This window comes from Lepeophtheirus salmonis, chromosome 10 (assembly GCF_016086655.4).
Source record: "Lepeophtheirus salmonis chromosome 10, UVic_Lsal_1.4, whole genome shotgun sequence".
NCBI classification, from domain to species: domain Eukaryota; kingdom Metazoa; phylum Arthropoda; class Copepoda; order Siphonostomatoida; family Caligidae; genus Lepeophtheirus; species Lepeophtheirus salmonis.
The window spans coordinates 17,332,823-17,351,994 of NC_052140.2; the positions used below are offsets into that span (position 1 = coordinate 17,332,823).

The 19,172-nt window shown below is 28.3% G+C and overlaps 1 protein-coding gene across 1 annotated transcript in view; it reads left to right on the forward strand.

The window, feature by feature from the left end:
- Window positions 1-19,172, forward strand: part of LOC121125558 (protein amalgam) — a 64,577-nt gene that overhangs the window by 25,787 nt on the left and 19,618 nt on the right. Inside the window, exon 2 of the mRNA XM_040720755.2 lies at window positions 10,557-10,758. Coding sequence (XP_040576689.1) covers window positions 10,695-10,758 — 64 coding nt within the window. The 5' untranslated portion in view covers window positions 10,557-10,694. The remainder of the gene's footprint in view (window positions 1-10,556; window positions 10,759-19,172) is intronic.

A 19,172-nucleotide genomic window follows, 5' to 3' on the forward strand; every position in this document is an offset into this window, starting at 1 on the left:
TTAAGAAAGCTCAGATAGCCATCTATTTATAGAATTAATTTATTTCAAAATTGATTGTTTCTCTATAAATTATATGTTATCGATAATTATGTTGAAAATTAAAAGTGTTCCGATTTTAATGGATCATCCGGTAGACAGAGCGATTAAACGCGGAAACAATTAGAAAAAGCGGATTTTTTGAATGTCACAAATCAAGAAATGAAATTTAACTCTTCAAAAATTTAAAATAAGACGCTCAATAGCGGCATTAAATATTTTTTTAAAGTGCTCAATTGAAAGAAGATCTATAATATAGAAGATGGAATAATAAGGGACATTTCAACTTGACACATGATTTTATATCATAAAAAAGTTGTGCCACTTCTGTCTTGTGTATGAAACTTATATTCTTCACATTAATAATCTGTCGGTTTTTTTGTAATTATACGAAAAGAATATATTTTTATATATTGTTACAAAAAAAAATCTGTTGAAATAATAATATAATTTTGATATTCGACAAAATAAATAATTAAATCAAATTCCAACAACTACGAAAATAATTATTTATTTAAAAACTAATGCACACGAATTTTTCTTCATTATACAAACATTTAAGCTACAAATGTAAAATAAAACACGTTATAAGTTATAAAAATATATAACCAAATTCCTTCAGGTAGTATTTTAACTTAGAACACAGTTTCCACGTATATTGTAGTGTATGTACGAAGGGTCTTCTTTCCTTTCTTCTAAACCTCTTGTTATAGTTCATATTATTTATATTATAAATAGTCTGTCATCCTTTATGTATTTAAAGTAGTATATATTTATCCAGAATAAAGTATACATGTGTTCCTAATAAACAAACAATCATCAATGATGTAAAGCTGGTGTGTTTATTAGCTTGCCCGTTAATTTGAAATTGGTAAACTAAAGAATGAATTTTCTTTTCATAGTAGCTGTTATTATTATTTAATTCCCAAGTAGTGAACATCCTTTCTTAAATAAATTCAATTATATTTAAAACTAATTTGAACGTTCGTGTGTGCTCATAAAAGAAGGAGTTATAATTGTAAGCCCTTGTTGGACTCAGATTTAAATGGGGGATTGACATCAGAGTAATTCCAACCAATGTCCTTGATTATTTCATTTTTTCCTTCCTCTCTTGTCACAGCTAATTGCAGCTGATCTAATGAAACGTCATGAGCATTATTATTTCTCTTCTCAATAATATTTTTTAATTTGTTAGGGTTACCATGTTGATAGTCTTTTTTTTTTAACAATGGATTTTCACCTTTGACTATCATCGTCTTATTAATCGAAGTTCTTCCTCTTTCTCTAGTTCGTCCTGGATTACGTTAACTAATTATATTATGTATATCTACCTTGTCAAGAGCCAATATATATTTTATGAGCAAATACTAATATTAATTTATGAATTACAAGAGTTTAATATCTATTTTCCAAGGTACTTACATTTTGTTTTAACATTATCATATTAAGGCATAAATATTGAAATAGTAAACAGTAACAATTAGTATAAAAAATTTCACTGAATCATCAGAGATTGATTCCAACCTATAGAACATCCCGTAAACACCCTTAATCTTACCTAAAAATTAACTTTAGGTTTATTTGACAATTGAAATTTAAATGATATGTACCTTGCATTTCTAAAACAGATTTTGAATTACTGTTGTTCCTAAACAAGAATATATACTTGTACCTTTAATATTTTTATGAATTAATGAATTAGTCCGTAGAACTAACTCATGAAGAAAGTACTTGTTAAATTTATACAGTATTGGGTACGTAGATAATTAAACTAAGGCTAACAATTTGAGCCCTTAGCTCCAATGTATTTTTCGAGACGGTGAAAAAACTATGACACGTCGACGGATTTTTGCAGGTCAATTACAACCCATTCACGGATTATTAAGTCATTTAGTTGATTGACATTTTAAAGGGAGACGTAAAAAGCCTTCTTCTCGAGGATCCCCCAAATATAAAAGTCCATTTAGAAATGTTAATGAGGAAGGGGGCATATGTCCTTTGGCTAAAAAAAAAAAAATTTAGAGCTGTACTTTTTTTTTTTTTTTTTTTTTTTTTTTTTTGACAAGGAGTACCATCTTGTAGGCAAAAATATGATCTCTTTAGATTGTAAGTGTAAATTTTGGATTAACTAACGTCCTGTTGCATATGTATGTAGGTGTTTGAGTCAATTATTGGCCCATAGACAAGAAAAAAAATAGGTTTGCCTGACTTTACCAATTGATTAGATTACACCCAAAACCCTGACAATTTGTTTTGGCCGACTCCTTCCAATTACTCAATTGACCCACTAATCTATCTGTGGTTCCTTTGTTAGAAGGATCCACGTTAAAAATCTTCTTGTCCATGTCCACATTAAATCATCAATTTGTTATATTTGGTGTTGTTGCTTCGACATTTTTATAACATCAGTCACATGTCACACCTTTTTGAAAGCTTGAAATCTAAAAATTCCAATGATCTCATTGAATTAGAAGACTAAAAACTATTTTAAGGTTAAAAAGGTCATTTACTTAACCTGAAACTTTGTATATTGACTTCAAAAGTCAAATGGTTTAATTGTTGTATTTAATTACATAATAAAGCCAGTTGATAATTTTAATAATTTTTTCAATTTAAATTTTGATTAATGTATACTATTCCATCCATTTTGTACTTGAAAACGTCTCTTCAAAAAATAAAAATAATTGAATAAATATAAGATATCAAGAAAAATAAATTAAATGACTAAAAGGAAACGAGCGGAACTAGTTTTAAATAAAAAAATAATTAAATTCACTAAACCTTGATATAAAATGTCTAAATCTACAAATACATAAAAAATAAGGCATTATAAAGATAAACAGAGACTTGCATATAACCAAATTTGATGTTTCTTTGACATACTGAAAAGTATAAGCGATAGAATATAAATTCAAACGAATAAAAATCTTTTTTACAGGGGTGTGTAAATTCCCCACTTGAATAACAGAGGGTAAAAGCAAATTCCTCCGAAAAATAGGAATCAATCCAAATTTATTCAAGTAATCAAGTAAAATTTGTAATGAACTGATAACAATTTTTAATTTATTTTTTAGAACCCAACTAAAATGGTATTTAACAAATTTCTCAATTGGTGGCGTTTACCTTATTATTGATGTTAATATCGTTAACTTTCATATGTTTTACAAAAAATATTTATATTAATAAGTACATTAAGGCAAAAAGTATTCATGACTTCATATAAGACTGACTTTTTTCCTTATCGAATTATTAGTTTTTTTTGCATAGGAATGAAAAAGAGAAAATATATTTGCAAAAATAATATATTTTCATCATAAATATTCTGATTCTTTATTCAATAATAAGGGAGAAAAATATGGCACTAGACTCCTTTTATGCATATGTCTACATTTTGAGGGGAAGAAAAAACAATTTACACATTAAAAGTTTTATTTTTATTTTTGGTGTGGAACTTTACTTTAAAGTTTATATATATTTAAGTAAAAATAAGTTTCTTATATACTTTACCTCAACTCAAAAATGCACTATATGATTGTATGAACCATAAAATTTGTGAACGTATATCTGGAATAGGACAAGAAAGGTTTTAACTTGGATCCGTCTTTAAACAGGGGAAATCACAGGTGAATTACTGGGTCAATTGAGTAAATAGAAAGGGTTGCAAAAACCAAATTTGAAAACACTATTGTCTTTATGTGGATTTCCATTCTCAAGGCAGTGATCAACATGAACAAGGAGTCCCTCATCAAGGCATATACTAAGCTCAGGGCCAGGTTGGACGCTATGTTTGAGTCTGGATGTGGTTTGTTTGATTGAATCACTTAAGGATATTTAAGATTATCCTTAAGTTTTCCAGATTTTAAATGGCATGGAATACTTTAATTATATAAAAAACAAGAAATTTTTAAATTTTCTCTTTAATGAAATTTTAAAGAAAATTGAGTGGGCCATGATGAAAAAAAAAATTATCTGCAATATGGTGTGACAGTATGTCATTTTGGGGTGCATTACAAATAATTTCAATGTTATTTTTCCTTTATTTTTCTTTGCCCCAAATACAATTTTGAATTTGAATTTACAAGGTATAAATATATCAAACTATATATTTATTCAGGGAGTTTTATTATTTTGCAACAAGACCGTAGAATTTTAAACATTTTGTAAACGAACTAATATAAGTAAACAAAACCTATGCCTCATTAAAACAATCTTGTACTCTATGGCTTGAGGAATAAAATAACTTTATTGATTATTATTCTGGTACATAAAAAAAATTGGTTTAGAACACTTTGCCGAATACAAGTTTGCCGAAAGGAAACTTTACTTATCACTACATTACCGTATAAACACTTTGTTGAATTATATCTTTGCATTTGACTAATTTGAGAGTCAGAATCCACCTCGGGTAAAATGAGTGTATATCAGGACTTGGCTGCGTAACTAAAAGCACCAAATATATTTAACCTTCTGTAACTGTACTGTGGTTTTTTTTAATTATTAAAGGTGCAAACATCTAGCTGGAACATGCAGAGATTTTATCTTTGAGTAATTTTGTCCTATAAATATATTATATCAACTTATTGTTGTATATTTTCAAATTAATTTATAACATTACAAAAAAAAAAACACATTAATCTTTAGTTTTAACATACACAAAAGTTTCTATAGCAATTGTGTCTGAAATTGGATTTGTAAGATTTATTGTTCCAACAAAGGTTTTAAGAATATGTCAGTAAGCAATAAATATACTATTCAGGTCAATATACATCTTTGGAAAGAATATATAAAATCCTTTAAGATTGTATTATTCAGTTGTTATCAAGAGTTAAATTGCAAATAAATAAATCTTTCTTTATCTTTTTAATACAAGGAAATTTGTTCCTGTCAAATGGATTTTTACTTTTAATACTGTATACTCCTTTCAGTACAGAGCAACGCAACAGAAAAGCAACGTTGATCAATAAATAATGGTAACAGGAAGTAAGTGGATAACGAAGCCTTAGTTATCCAGCAACCCAGTTAAATGAGATTTCACAATCGTGTATATTAACTAATAGTAACCAATAATAGTTCTAAAACTGTTAATACCCACAACAAAAGAAAAAATTAAGAGACTTTACTACCATCAACGTAGGTGTCGAAATCGACACCTTGACCAACGATAAGGCATATTTAATCTCTACAACATTATACGGTCAAATAAAAAGGCTATTTACAAATTTCAAAGTTTGTCCATAACGATTAATTGGCATTAAAAATCAGCTTCCAACTACTACAAATAACAACACAGTCTCTTATCAAAAACGCTTGCGTGTAAAGAACGTTAAGCTGTTTCTAATGTACATACTTGAGCCGTAATAATCAAAAAACAACATTATTTAAGTTCAGAATTAGGCTGCAAGTTATATAGATAATGCTATTATGTTATATTTATGACAATTTAATAAAACAACAGATTTATCTACAAGGAAGAAGCTGAATGGGTTGTATCACCCAAATTGTGAAGTTATATATGCGTATCGTTCTGTTTAAAAATGTTTAAATGTCGAAATTTTCAAAATAAATTTTTTTGTCTATTAAAAGAAAAAAAACTATTTGGCAAATTTAGGATTTATAAGTAAAAAATAACACTCAGTCAAAATTATAAAACAATTCTTGCAAATATTCTTGGACAAGCATTTTCTCAACAAAAATCTCATATTATCCAACTTTCAGAACGTTCTTTAAAATGTAAAAATTCTTGTTTCATTGAATTATTCTAACGAATAATTCAATGAAACTTATTTCATACTTATTTACGTAACTTCAGACATCCGGCAGGACTTCTACTAAACTTTGAAATTCTTGGTTATCTCAAATTGTCCTACAAATTTGAAACCTAAGTCAAGAAATTCATGTCTAATGTCTATGAAATATTGGACTGTACAGATGTATAAAGTAAAATAAGAAATAAAAAAATTATCTCTTTATTGATGTTTAGTCAAAATTAGTTTTATGCTGACACTCCGCATACCAAATATTATAACGATGGAGTAATTAAACTAAAAAATAGTATAAAAAATATAAGTTTTATATTTTAAGAAAAAACTTAATTCCTTGTAAATAATGTATACAATTATTTTGGCATTAAAAAAAATTAGATCAATTATTAAATAAAGTATAGATAAAAAAAATGACAATTTTTTAATTACATTTTTTTAATAGTGTCTTAAAAAAGGTCAAGTTAAGAGTTTAAAGTCAAAACTTGTTTGTCCAAAAGAAACCACTTAATACACTTCAAAAGTTTGTTTTTTCTAGAAAAATAAATAAATACTTTAATAGAAATATTTGTGAAAGGAAATAAGTAGTCTGCGTTAACATAACAAATATATAATGAAACTATGAAAGATAATTTCTCTTTTTAATTTTTATACTTAAGTACGTATATTTGTACGGTAGTAATTGCTAAATTTTGTAAGGTAATATAAACAGTCAAGAAAAAAATCAAGAAAATGAGATATTTTTTATAATATTTTTTTTAGAACAAATATACAAACAGAATAATAACACTATGAAAAAAAATGAAGTCATGGAGCGGCCACAGGCTAATATCCACATATACTTTTGTTATTTAAGCTGTAAAATACAAATATGACAATTAAAAATTTTAACCGCAAAACATTTGGCCTGTAAAGCCTTTTTCTGAAATTCACGTTTATAGGGCATATCTTTGGTTTAGTGCAATATTTGTACATGAATAAACTATATGGATAAAAATCAAATTACCCAAAAATTGATAGAAACATTTAAGCATTTGAAAAATATTTTTATTGCTTTATTTTGATTACAATTAATAACAAATGTATTTAATCACCAAAAAATCTAATAAAATGAAGGAACTTACTTAAAGATAATTCCTATTTTATTTTTTATTCAAGTACTTTATATCTTAGCAGAAGATGTAGATGATACCTGATATTTTAATTTTTTAATGCATGCTTTTCATATTTCTAGGATGAAGTTAAATATCTAAAAATAATAACTATAGATTAAAATCGTTAGTTAATTTATGTAACTTAACTTAATTCCGATATAGCCTCTTCAAAATAAAATATATCTACTTTTAATAATTTTATAAGGACGATGAATATAATGTTTTTTGGTATATTTATAAATTAGAAGGTATGGGTACCAAAAATCCCATCAAGCAATTAAATCGGAAGATTTTTAAAAGTTTCTAATTAAAAAAACACCAACGATTAGCGTATTAGTATATGTTTAAAATTATTCATAATTATGTAAATGTCTATTTTTAAAAAATCCAGCTTTAATGTTGTTTATTTATTATTAAAAAAAAATTGCGATGTTGGTCATCAATTCTACTTCGAGTCAAACTAGGACTTAGATTTATAAATCTGCAACAAACCCTCTGGCTTATTTTTCTCCTTTTTTGGTTACTTTAGAATTATTTTTCCTCACCTCAAGAATAAATGAAGAAGAAAAAATTACTCTTTTGGTAGTAAATTCCAAAACCTAAGCCCTCTTCTAATATCATAATATTTAAATCATAGACCATGATCAAATTATAATTTTTAATCTTGATCATTTTATATTCTTAAAAAACATATATTTTGCCATTATTTTCATAATAAAAAACCCGTAAGCCTACACTTGGAAATAAAATATAAAAATATTTAAAAGGTTCTTAAAAAGACTTATATTTTCTTATTAATACTGCTTTATTAATAGTTATCAAAATGTTCCATACAATAAGAAAAAGATACTTCAAAATTTGAGAATGATTATTAAATATTTAGAGTTAGCTAAACGAACCTAAAGTTTCTATATTTACTATTTTGTTGTTAAGCTGTCATTTTTGCATTTAAATATACAAAATACGTAACGATATGCAATTAAATTGAAATAAGATTGTAGATGAGGATATTTTCAATAAAATTACGGTGTAAAAACACCAAAATATCTCCAAAAAAATATATTTAAAAGTGTATATTAACAACTATCACTCAAAATCAACAAATAACTCTGTATAGGGTATAAAAGGTTATTATATAATTTAATTCTTTAAGAAACTGGAGTAGTATATATTACTTATAATTATAATTTCTTAATGGAAGGATGTCTCACAATGGACAACGACTTCAGCAGAAATTATTATTATCTTGAGCGTCAAACTACATAAGTTTGCGCCTGATTGTTCTTTGAGAAGTATATACTATTTATATTGACATCAAAGACAACTTCTAGGTCAGATGAAGTAATTATAATATATATTACCATGTTAACTCAAACTCAATCAAAGCAACTCCATCCAGCTAATTAAAGGAACATTTAAAAATAATTAAATAAAGTTCTACATCACCTTCTTTCTAGTAATAAAATGAAGATGATAAACAAATAAGTTATTTTTTTTTGCAATGCCTTAACCTTATTATTATATATAATTTTTACTGAAAAGGTTATCCCATTTATACTTCAGTTTAAACCTTAGCTATAACTAGAGTGTAAAGTGAACTTAATACAAGTTACAGGGGAAAATGTTTAGGGAAAGTGATTTCTTAATTGGTTTCCCTTCCACTAAAAAGTTATCATTTTTTTTTAATTGATATTTCTAAACTATCATATTTATGGCTAATTTAACAAAACGTGATGAAATTCAACTGTTCCACCTAACTTATGAAGTGCAAAGTCTGAGCTACATACGTAAATGACAGCATTTTTAGTTACTTCTAATCTTCAAAAGACAGCTGTATAAATTTCATGACAATCTGTTTCTTTTTTGATAATTATTGTGCTATGTGTGACACCACTTTTCTTATTTTGAAAACAATTGATCAAAAAACCATTTTGTATTTTAATGTTAAACTGCTTCTTAATGGGAAAAAATACTATTAAATTTAATCAGTCACTTTAAAAGTGTTATGGGGACACGACTTCATAAAATTGAAAATTATAATTTTTTTTTTAAACCCAACTTTGTAGTAAAACAACTAGTTTTTTTGTAAAAGGCCGAGACTTTTCCGACCATGTATTATTTCTTTACAGCAATATATCAAAATTTGGGAGTTATATTATAAGTTTTTCATTGTGCTCTATCAATTAAGTAAGATTTGACTTAAAAACTTATCAATATTAAAATTGTTGTTGCTCTTAAATTACTATTAAAATTATTTTTGAAGGAAAAAAAGTTGTTTCTATTCAGCTTCTTTTTTCTTTTTTAAGTATCATGGTATCTATAGAAGTACAGGTAACATTATGTAATCTCATATTCTATATTATATGCATAACAAGGTTATATAAAATCAATTCGCAAAATAAATCTAATTTAGTAATTAGCTTTTTTGTATTATGCTAAAAACCATCTGAAAGTTAGTCTTTAACAAGCTTGAGCGTACCGGATGTGTAGTGGAAATCCAGACACTTATAAAAAAGAGGGATAAGAAAAAATATATGAGAATAATTGATCATTCCTCCCATCAGCCGACAAACTGTGTGTGTTGACATCCCTTTCAAAATAAATAAATAACACAGTACATCAAAAAATGACCTCACACAGAGACCAAAGCTGAAATTTCATGTAAATCAATTCTTTATTTTGTTTGTTTTGTGCTATTTTACTCATTTCAAAAACAGACAAGGCTATAGGCAAGCTGACAGGCTGTATACACAGTATTTCCATAGAGACGAACATCATAAAAAAAAAGTTGCATATTCCTTTTAAGATCCCCACCTTCTATTCTCATGTAAAAAAATGTTGCCATCATACCCGCCAGATACCAGCTGTTTGTACTTTTTCATCAGGCTGCATTTTGAGGCCAGGGTCTGATGAATAAGAACACTGACTATCGAAGCCTTCTCTAGATTCATATTTGAAGTCCATGCGCTCTTATTACATTGGTTAATGTAACGTTCATCAAAGTCCTGATGTTAGTCAATGGAGGGAACAAAATAAATTACATATGGCAAGACATGTACTAACATCTGTACAAAGTTTAGTTAATGTAGCTGGCGTATTGTCCCAAAATTTAACTTGATAAAATTCCAAATGTCAAGATTTCAATTACGTACTTGGTAAACATATTAATACTAACACGGGTTAACTTTCTTTACACTTGGATTGAAAGGGTGTGCCTGTATATAACCTGTATGTATTAAGATGCATTATAATTTTAACGTCAGCTAAAATAATTACGTAGATTATTTAACTTTTTTTACACCATCAGATTCACTTGGAATTGAATATCATTTATCTAGATCAAGTTACTGGTTATAACTGTATAAAAATTAAAGAATGTGACTTCAAATTATTAAAATTTTGTCACATTATATCTTTGTTCAATTAGTATTGCTCAGTATTTCCAAAATAAATTCATATCTTTATCCTAAATAACATCAGCGGCACACCATTCCAATCTATGTATATTCATTTGTACATAATTAAATTACAAAAACAAATCGTGCTTATTTGTTTTATGATTACCTTTCACTACTTTTCATTGATAATATTTCATTCTTCTTTACAGAGTTATGTAAAACCTTCATCAAAAGGGATATCCAAAGCCTTCACTTTCATACAACAAAGCAAGAGATAAAATATTATTCTTTTTGAACTGTTGAAATATATTCAATTACAATATTCTAGCCCAGAAAAAAAGTTTAAAATGCGAAACTTTTTCTTACGCTTCAGTATATCTATTTTATTAACTACATCAGCAATATGTCAAGGTAAGAAAATTTCTCAGAACTTATAGGATTATTGAATATATAAGATCTACACAATTGATTTAATTTTTCTCTTTTGTATTCAAAAAGTATTTTCAAGTTTTATACATTGTGGCTTTTTTGTTTGTTATAAAGTTTTTAAGAGTGTATATATATATGTATACCTTAATACCAGCTGGAAACGTGATACTTACTTTCTTGTATTATATTGATTTGAGAATTTCTGTGTGAGGAAATATGCACTCTAACATATATAATTGTTTAGATAGTTATGAATCTCAAGTACCTGCTGTTTTTTAATTATTTAAATCGGACGAGGAATGCCATTGTACCGAGATTCAAGGTATATTACATCAACTCTTCTTATTGTGGTTCACACTCCAACTAAGGTAGCCAAGCTGATGGTAAGACCAATTAAAATGTTACAATGAGACTAGACCACAACATAACGACAGCCCCAAGGAGGGTTCCGGAAAAAAATCCTATAATTAATGTGGAAGCCCTCAAGGAGGCCATCAAAAAGGACCCAACCAAGTCTTTGTACGCCAATCCCAAGAATCATTAAAATATCAAAAAGTTGGGGTGAAAGTCCTTGGTCACATTGGAAAAGCCCCTCATCATAGCCATCATGAAGGTGACCCATCTTAAACGTTACTTGGGACTCCTCAACAACTTAAATACCGCGCCACGCAGATCCATCCTCTTTTCAGACACGAAGACTTGTGACATTGATCCTATCTACAGTCCCTGTAATGAATGTTATTTAAGCTGTGAATAAATCAATGAGGACTTTCGAACGAACGGTCACCAACACCAAACACCTAGCATCAGTAATGGAGGCTTACAGGCTCGTGTTACCAACCTAATTTAACGTTTTCAAGGTCAACCTGTTCCTCGGTGTGAAGGAAAATTTTCCAGACGCCAATATCATCTTTGCCCAAGATGGCCCCCTAACTTTGCAAAATTTACTCAGACCTTCTCAGTAAACAACATTCCTTTCTTAGACAAGAGGATGTGTGCACCACAAAGTTTCGATTCCAATTCCCTTCAACTTTTCTTTCTGGCCACAAATCGAGAGGAGGGCCTGTAGCATCCCTTCTTCGAACGTTGAAGCCAAGAAAGCCTCCATTGCCGAGTAGTTGACTGCCATGGACCCAAACTTCAGTGCAATACTTGCAACTATTTTTGGAAGATAACAATAAATCAATTTTTCATAAGCTGTGTATCAGAAAAAGATCAATAAGATATTTGTTAAAACTATAATGAAAGACTGACAGGCTATTTTCTTTACAAGTGTATAATTTTCAAGTTTCTACCTATTATATAGCAGATTTTGCAGATTGTCAAGTATCGTGCCTTTGATCTAAATGTGTAAATCTTGAATATTTTTGTCAAGAACAGCTTGAATCCATAGTTTGTTTTCAATTCATAGATATTAAAAATAGGAAAATATGTTAAATTGCAGCGAGCATGTATTCAAAAAAAGTATAAGTATACGACCTAGATATTGTTGATACTCTTATTAATTAGATTTAGGGATTTAAATATAAATAAAAGCAGGTATGTTAAAAAAATTAATGTCGTCAGCCTGACAATTTATAAAATCTTTGGAAAAAGAGTCGCTTAACTGTCATCGCATAAGCAATTATCTAAAGACAGATATTGATTACGTAATATTATTTTTACCACTTATTTTTTAGTCTTGGTGCAAATGCCTCAGTCAGTTCATGTGAACAGTCTTTAGCAAAAAATTTACTAAAGATCTTTATCCAAATAATAATCGAAATAACAATATTTATTTTGGGACTGGAACTGGTACATAAATTTTGATATGTTTAACAGTATTAATATTATATATTTGTACATGAATCTCAATCAAAGGTGTGGCAAAGTCTATATAACGCATGTCTAAGTCAAGGCTCAAGCCTTCACTTAGACATCTGAGTGTTTGAATATTTTCGTCGAGTCCATTTAAAGTTTTGAAGATATAAATATAATTTTTGTCTAGTGAAAAATGTAAATGAGTCTTAGGATTCGATTCCAAGTCTAGTCTCAAGTACTCTTTGATTTTGTAATCAAGTCAAATCGCTAGTTTTCAATATATGGATTGGAGTTTAAGTCAATTTGTAAGTAGTCAAGAGTCCAAGTCCGAAATATTACAATGTTTTATCAAAAATTGTAGACTAACAGAAAACAAACAAATAGACAAAAATATTGTGATAATTAAAAGGAGTACTATATTAAGTAAATCAAATGAATATTGATTTATAAAATTTACTTGGGATTTTGTTAACCATTCTGTCAAATGTGATTCTTGGCCCTTCAATTGTTTATGCCAAAAATGAGCTAGATCAGAAGTGGTAGAAGGACATATTGCATATTTAATTGAGCCATTTAATACATAGAAAATCTCAACTTTCTCAATTTATAGTCAAACTTGTCTTATTTGGTGTCAAATTTAAGGTTTTGACGCGTATAATATAAAAATATACAAATTATGTATTAAAAAAACACGATTTTTTTTTGTAAAATCATCAAAACAACATTAAACAACTTCATATGTGGAAGTAATTTGTAAATCCTGTTGAAGCTGAAGAAGGAAAAAAGTAATTACGCATATAATTTGATGTGCTAAAAAAATAATTAATTATCTATTTCATTGTATTTTAATTTACTTCGTACTATTTAACAATAAATCCTTCAACCTGTGATCTGGGTTTAATACATTTTCACTTTTTGCAATTAAAACTAGAAAGATTAGATCTGAAGGTGATATTTTTGGTTTAAGAAATTAAATATCCATTTGCCTTCAATGGTGTTCTTTAGAATACCTTTTTTGACTTCCTTTCTTTGACCAAGATTGCGTTTCAAGATTGATTTATTATAAATTTTTTTATGTGTTTTCAACATAAATATTTACGTACGTTCATTAAACATTAATATTCAATTTGCTACGAAATGTAAAGAAATACACATTTCCCTTTTAGAAATAAAGGAAAAGTAACGAATTGAGTCTATAAATTAATAAAAACATTAAGACGTAAATATAGAGAGTCTCGTTGACTGCTTAAGATTTTTTTCTGTACTGTCTATCAGAAATAATACAAAATTGAAATTAGCTAACTTAAGCAATTACTTGACAACCTACAGTAGGTTTTTACTTTTGGAATTCTGTGATTCCCAGACATTTCGTTATTTTACAAAAAATTTTAAAATGTCAATTATCTCGATCAAATTTTGTGTTTAATTATTTCAAAGTATAAATTTAATTAAATTTTGTTTAAGGTTAGCTAGCAAAACATTTAGTTATTCAATAAATATTAATTTTTTCTTTATTGTAGCAAAGTTTTATTTTATTTTTGGATATTCAGTAAATATTAATTTTTTAATTATTGAAGGTAGGTTTATTTTTTTATTTTTGAACATTCAGGTTAAGCCATACTTTGTACATAAAAAAACTATAATAGGCAATTCGTTATCTCGTAATAATGAGTGAGCAAGAAGCCAAAAGGCATGCACCTCAGATCTCCTAGATAGTAAAGTTTAGATGGAATAAATGGCAAAGATGGTGAATGGTGGAGAAAACCTCTCCAGGAAAGTAAGAAGGGAGCGGAACAATTTAAAAAAAGATACGGACCCCCCCAACAAATCGATGAATCACCTTGCAAAGGACTTCTTCGTGGCTGCTTGGACCATCAGGGTGGCCGTCAAGGTCTATTTGGGATTATACACAAAGAGCACACGCCAACTTCTGAGAGAGGCCCAAGAGTCCCTTTTCTGTTGATCAACCCTGTATAATTCACCCAAAATTTAGTTTATTTCTCTCAAAGCATTACTTTTCAGGGAATTATCGAGTTATGAAATCGAAAAAAGGTCTTATTGCAAGCCCTTAAAAACACCATACGCACTATTATGGATTAATATAAAAACAAAGTACATAATAATTACTACATTTGTTTAGGCCGAGTTTATGATTTGTTATTTCTTCATAAAATAAATAAAAAAGGTTGGCTAAAAATTTGTTTTTTGAGAAATGTGAAACTCTTGCTACAGGTCATTTTTATTTGAAAATAAAGAGTTTTCTAGGTTAAAGTTGGTCAAATTTAAGTATTTTATCGTAGTATATATTAGTAGTTTCGTACTTAGTGAGAATTTTCGATTTGTAAAGAAAATAAGTTCGACATTAGTCTGGTACACAAACGACTAGTGTGATGACTTGCTTTTATACAATCTGCTTGAGAGTATTTCAGCTTGTAAAAAATCCCAACTTTTACATAAACTATTAAAATATCTCTAATTACACCTATATATATATCCATTAATACAAATTATTGAAAAAAAACGAGATGAATGGCTATAAGATTGTAGTTAATGAACTGGATTAATCCTTGATTAAAAATAAATATATATGATAGTATTTTTATTATAGTTTGTACATGATCGCATTTGAAATCAATTTCAATTATATTAATTCCTAGTGTATATTAAATGTATACTGTAAAACTTGCATTAAAGGATCAGGCAAGTGAAACTGAAAAAGAGATAATTGAGTGACTGGGATCACTTAAACTGGGTTTGGTATTTTGGAACATCTCAAAAAATAAAAATAGTGGATTAAAAATAGAATACTGAATTTAATTTTTCGTCATGGCTTTATTATTGAGATAACATTTATTTCCATATAAAAAGGGAGGAAAAGACAGAAATGGCAGGGAAACAATTTTTTTAATGAATTAATATGTATTTATTTTATTAACTCGTCAAAATTGGATCTATAATTTTATAACCAGTCACTTATTTTTTTTTTTACTCAACAGTGGATATAAGACAGGTCGTAGAATTGGATCTAAGTACTCTGGTACTTTGCAGGTAAACTTGTATCATCTGAAAAGATACATAACCAAACTGGTTTCGGACACTCAAACATTTAGTGGTCTTAAAAGCTCCAAGTATAATTGAATCCTTGTTTAAAAAAAATTAATTAAACGTTGCATCTTTAGTTAACTTCATAAGTGTTTCTAGCGACATCTAGATTAATAGTTGCATCGTTGGTTTCGGTACCTTTATTCTATTCTTATTAAACTTTGACCAGTTATCAACTGTTATTCAATAATAATTTTTATATTTGATAGGCCTACCAACTGATTATGGCCTAATTTTTGTTTATTTTCGATTGAGGTCTTGCAATATAAATACAGTTTAAATAACGTCGAAAGTTTTAAAAGATCCGAGAAAATGTAAATATGTCCCATTTTTAGACTAAAGTCTCTGTAAGTCTTAAAAAATGATTCTTCAAAGATGTTTATTTATGAACCAATATGATAGCTATATATATTTTTTTTGTGACTAGAGGCTGTTGATTAAAGAAACTGATTTTTACAGTTATTGAACGTTCTAAAAATCCACTTGTTGGAACTAGCTATGGCCGCTTAATGAAGTGATATCTTTTAATCAGATAACCGTTACACTAAGTTTAACTGTATGTACTTCTTGTTATTTATTTTTTCGTTGAATTTAAAATACTATGATTAATAATGATTATTTTGACATCTTGAATGACTGGTAATAGGTTCCCGGTTCACAATTTGTCAAAAATACTCATTACCTACCCTGCTTCACTAATTAATTAGTAAATACTAATTAAAACATAGAATGCTGAAGGGCTTTTAATTAAGGTTAATGCTATATATTTGTTCAAATATCACTGATGAGAATTATAATTGAATATATTCACAAATTAACATTAATACGAGTAAGCTGTAAACTTACTTATAGTGAACTTTGATTTGTTTAAATATTATAATTAGTTATTGAAATTTATTTCTAGTTAGGTTTGGGTGTTATATTTAAGTTATTTTTATGTCTAAGATCAAGGAGTGTTCAATATGTAACATCCATATTATTTTTCCCTCTTATTTGTTTGACTAACTAAGGGTTATTTTTTTTAAAATAGAAAAGTTCTCATATGAAGAAGTCAATTAAATTTAAATAAATAAAAATTGTATTGAAATTAATAATTCTGCTAACATCATATACATAGATTAACATTAGAAAACTTTATAATTCTTTAAGATATTCATTCACAATTGTTTTAAACTCTAAATGGTTTATTTATATTTGAAAAAAATGTTCTCAGTAAAAAAAGTTTTAGAACTGGTAAAAAGTAAAAAAGTTTTAGAACTGGTAAAATAAGTAAAAAATTATATTTAAGATTTTTTTTTTTTTCAAAAGAATACTTTAGAATTTTTCCCTATTAACTGATTTTGTTTATAACATAAAAAAGATGGATAAAGCAACACCAATTCATTTTTCATAATATTTGGAAATCAGATCGTAAAAATAATCGCAAGTTTAGTTGTGTCTTTATTCTAGAAACGAGATTCAAAAAAATTTCTTGGCAAGTTTGTATTTGTACTTTGGATTAGAGAAGAATAAAAAACTAGTATGACATTTTTTCTTTTTAATTTTAATTCCTGAGTTTTTATTGGTTTGTTGATGCAATTTAAAAACTCAATAAATTACTACATTTGTAATAGAAGGTCCTCCCTCTAAAATGTAGCAATTTCAAAAAAATTCAAAAATCGTAATATTTCAAAAAATATCATCAAATTTGAAAATTAATCGATAAATAAAATCCAAGGACACTTTATTTATATTCTAAATCAATATCAGGGCCTTTTGCCTTATTAATCAATTCTATCATGTTGTAAAACTTTGCAAACCATTTATTTACAAAGCTCAGCTCTGGGGTGACTAAGGGAGTGATTATGGCGGTCTTCCGTTGGTACATTTTTGTATATACAACTCCTGAAAGCTTCCCCTTTAGGAATCTAAAAATACCGAAGGTCCAAAGGGAGATCTACCAGGCTTTGGGGAGGTCAAAAGTTTGGGTTTCAAACTTGTTGAGGAGGATTTTAAAGCAGTTAACACGTTTTACTCGATCCAACGGTTTCAAACACTGACAAGGAGTCATATTGTTGAATTTAGGGTTTTAATGTTGCTTCACCAATTCGTGAATGGTAGTTCAGCTGCTGTCAAATTCACGAGCAATGCTTTTGACGAGTTATGTGAACTATCTTAGCATGGAACGGATGTGAAGCCAAGTGCGTGGTTTGTACTCTGACGACTGTGTGTCCGAAGGAGACTCAAACATAGATATGCCATTCATCTTAACCGTGAGGGGCCTGATCCTAATGAAGTTGAACAAAGTGAAGTTTTCTTTAAACAGGGATAGGCCCCCCAAAATTGAAATTTTTATCTGAGAAACTCGTTCCGAGGGTCAGATGAACCACTAAGCGGCAGGCGTTCTGTACTGCAAAGGGTGGCTTTAAAATTTCAGTACGGCAACTAGCAGATAAAATACCTGAAGTTTATCTCACTTTTCCAATTGAGACGGCTTTCTTAAGTGATGTCTATTCACCAGCTTTACTCTCAAGGGACCTCAATCAAATGAAATGTTATGTTAGGGGGCACCGGTATTGTAAGAAACGCAGGGTAAAAAGCCAAGTCCCAAATGCGCATGTGTTGCGCGGCTCATACCGTGTGGATAACCCCGGGTAGGCAGCTGCAAACAAAGCGATTGAGATGCTAGCATTAACTTGTTTAACAGTCTAGCCGCATGAGAGTTAAGTTGAGGACTATGAAAAGGTTCTGCCATCCGCTCGTTCGAGATTTCCTGATTTCTTTTCAGGTTTTTCTCTTTCAGGTACAGATGACTTTTCAGGTTAGGTTTGAATGGGACATTAAACAGCATTATTAACTGAATTATTTCAAAAATTATACCAAATTTCCTAGTATATATATTTACACTTATAATTTAGTTTTAATATCGAGCTCATAATTAACACTTTATTGGTCGAGTGACTATTTGAGTAACTTAATTACCCTCAAAAAATATTTTTGTGAAGTTAACATAACGACTTCCTCAACCAAGTGATACAAATTTAGCTAGTCAAAAAATATTTTTCAAAGTCACTAAACCCTTGGTATTAATATTCTTCAAATGTTTTTAGCTGTAGATTATTGATAGAATCATAACAGGCTAGAAAAACACATTTTTAATTTTGCAATTTTTTTTAACCAAAGTAACATAATTGCAAAAAAAAATCAAATTTACTTACATTAAAATATGAAACAACATCCTTGTGTTATTTTTTCATCATTCAATGGAATTTTCTGAATGCCTAATAAAGAGTTAACGAATAATATTTACATATGATCAAGAATGTTAATTTTTATTTTCTTCTCCTTATATTGTATAATGGCTCATGAACACATTTTATTTCATTTTTTTTAAGATGATTTTGGAATAAATTTGTATTCTTCAACAACTTATTTTTATTTGTCCCTTGAAAATGCCGTATATTGATCGTCAGAATAGAGAAATTAAAAATTTATAAATTTCTTTTTGACAGGTC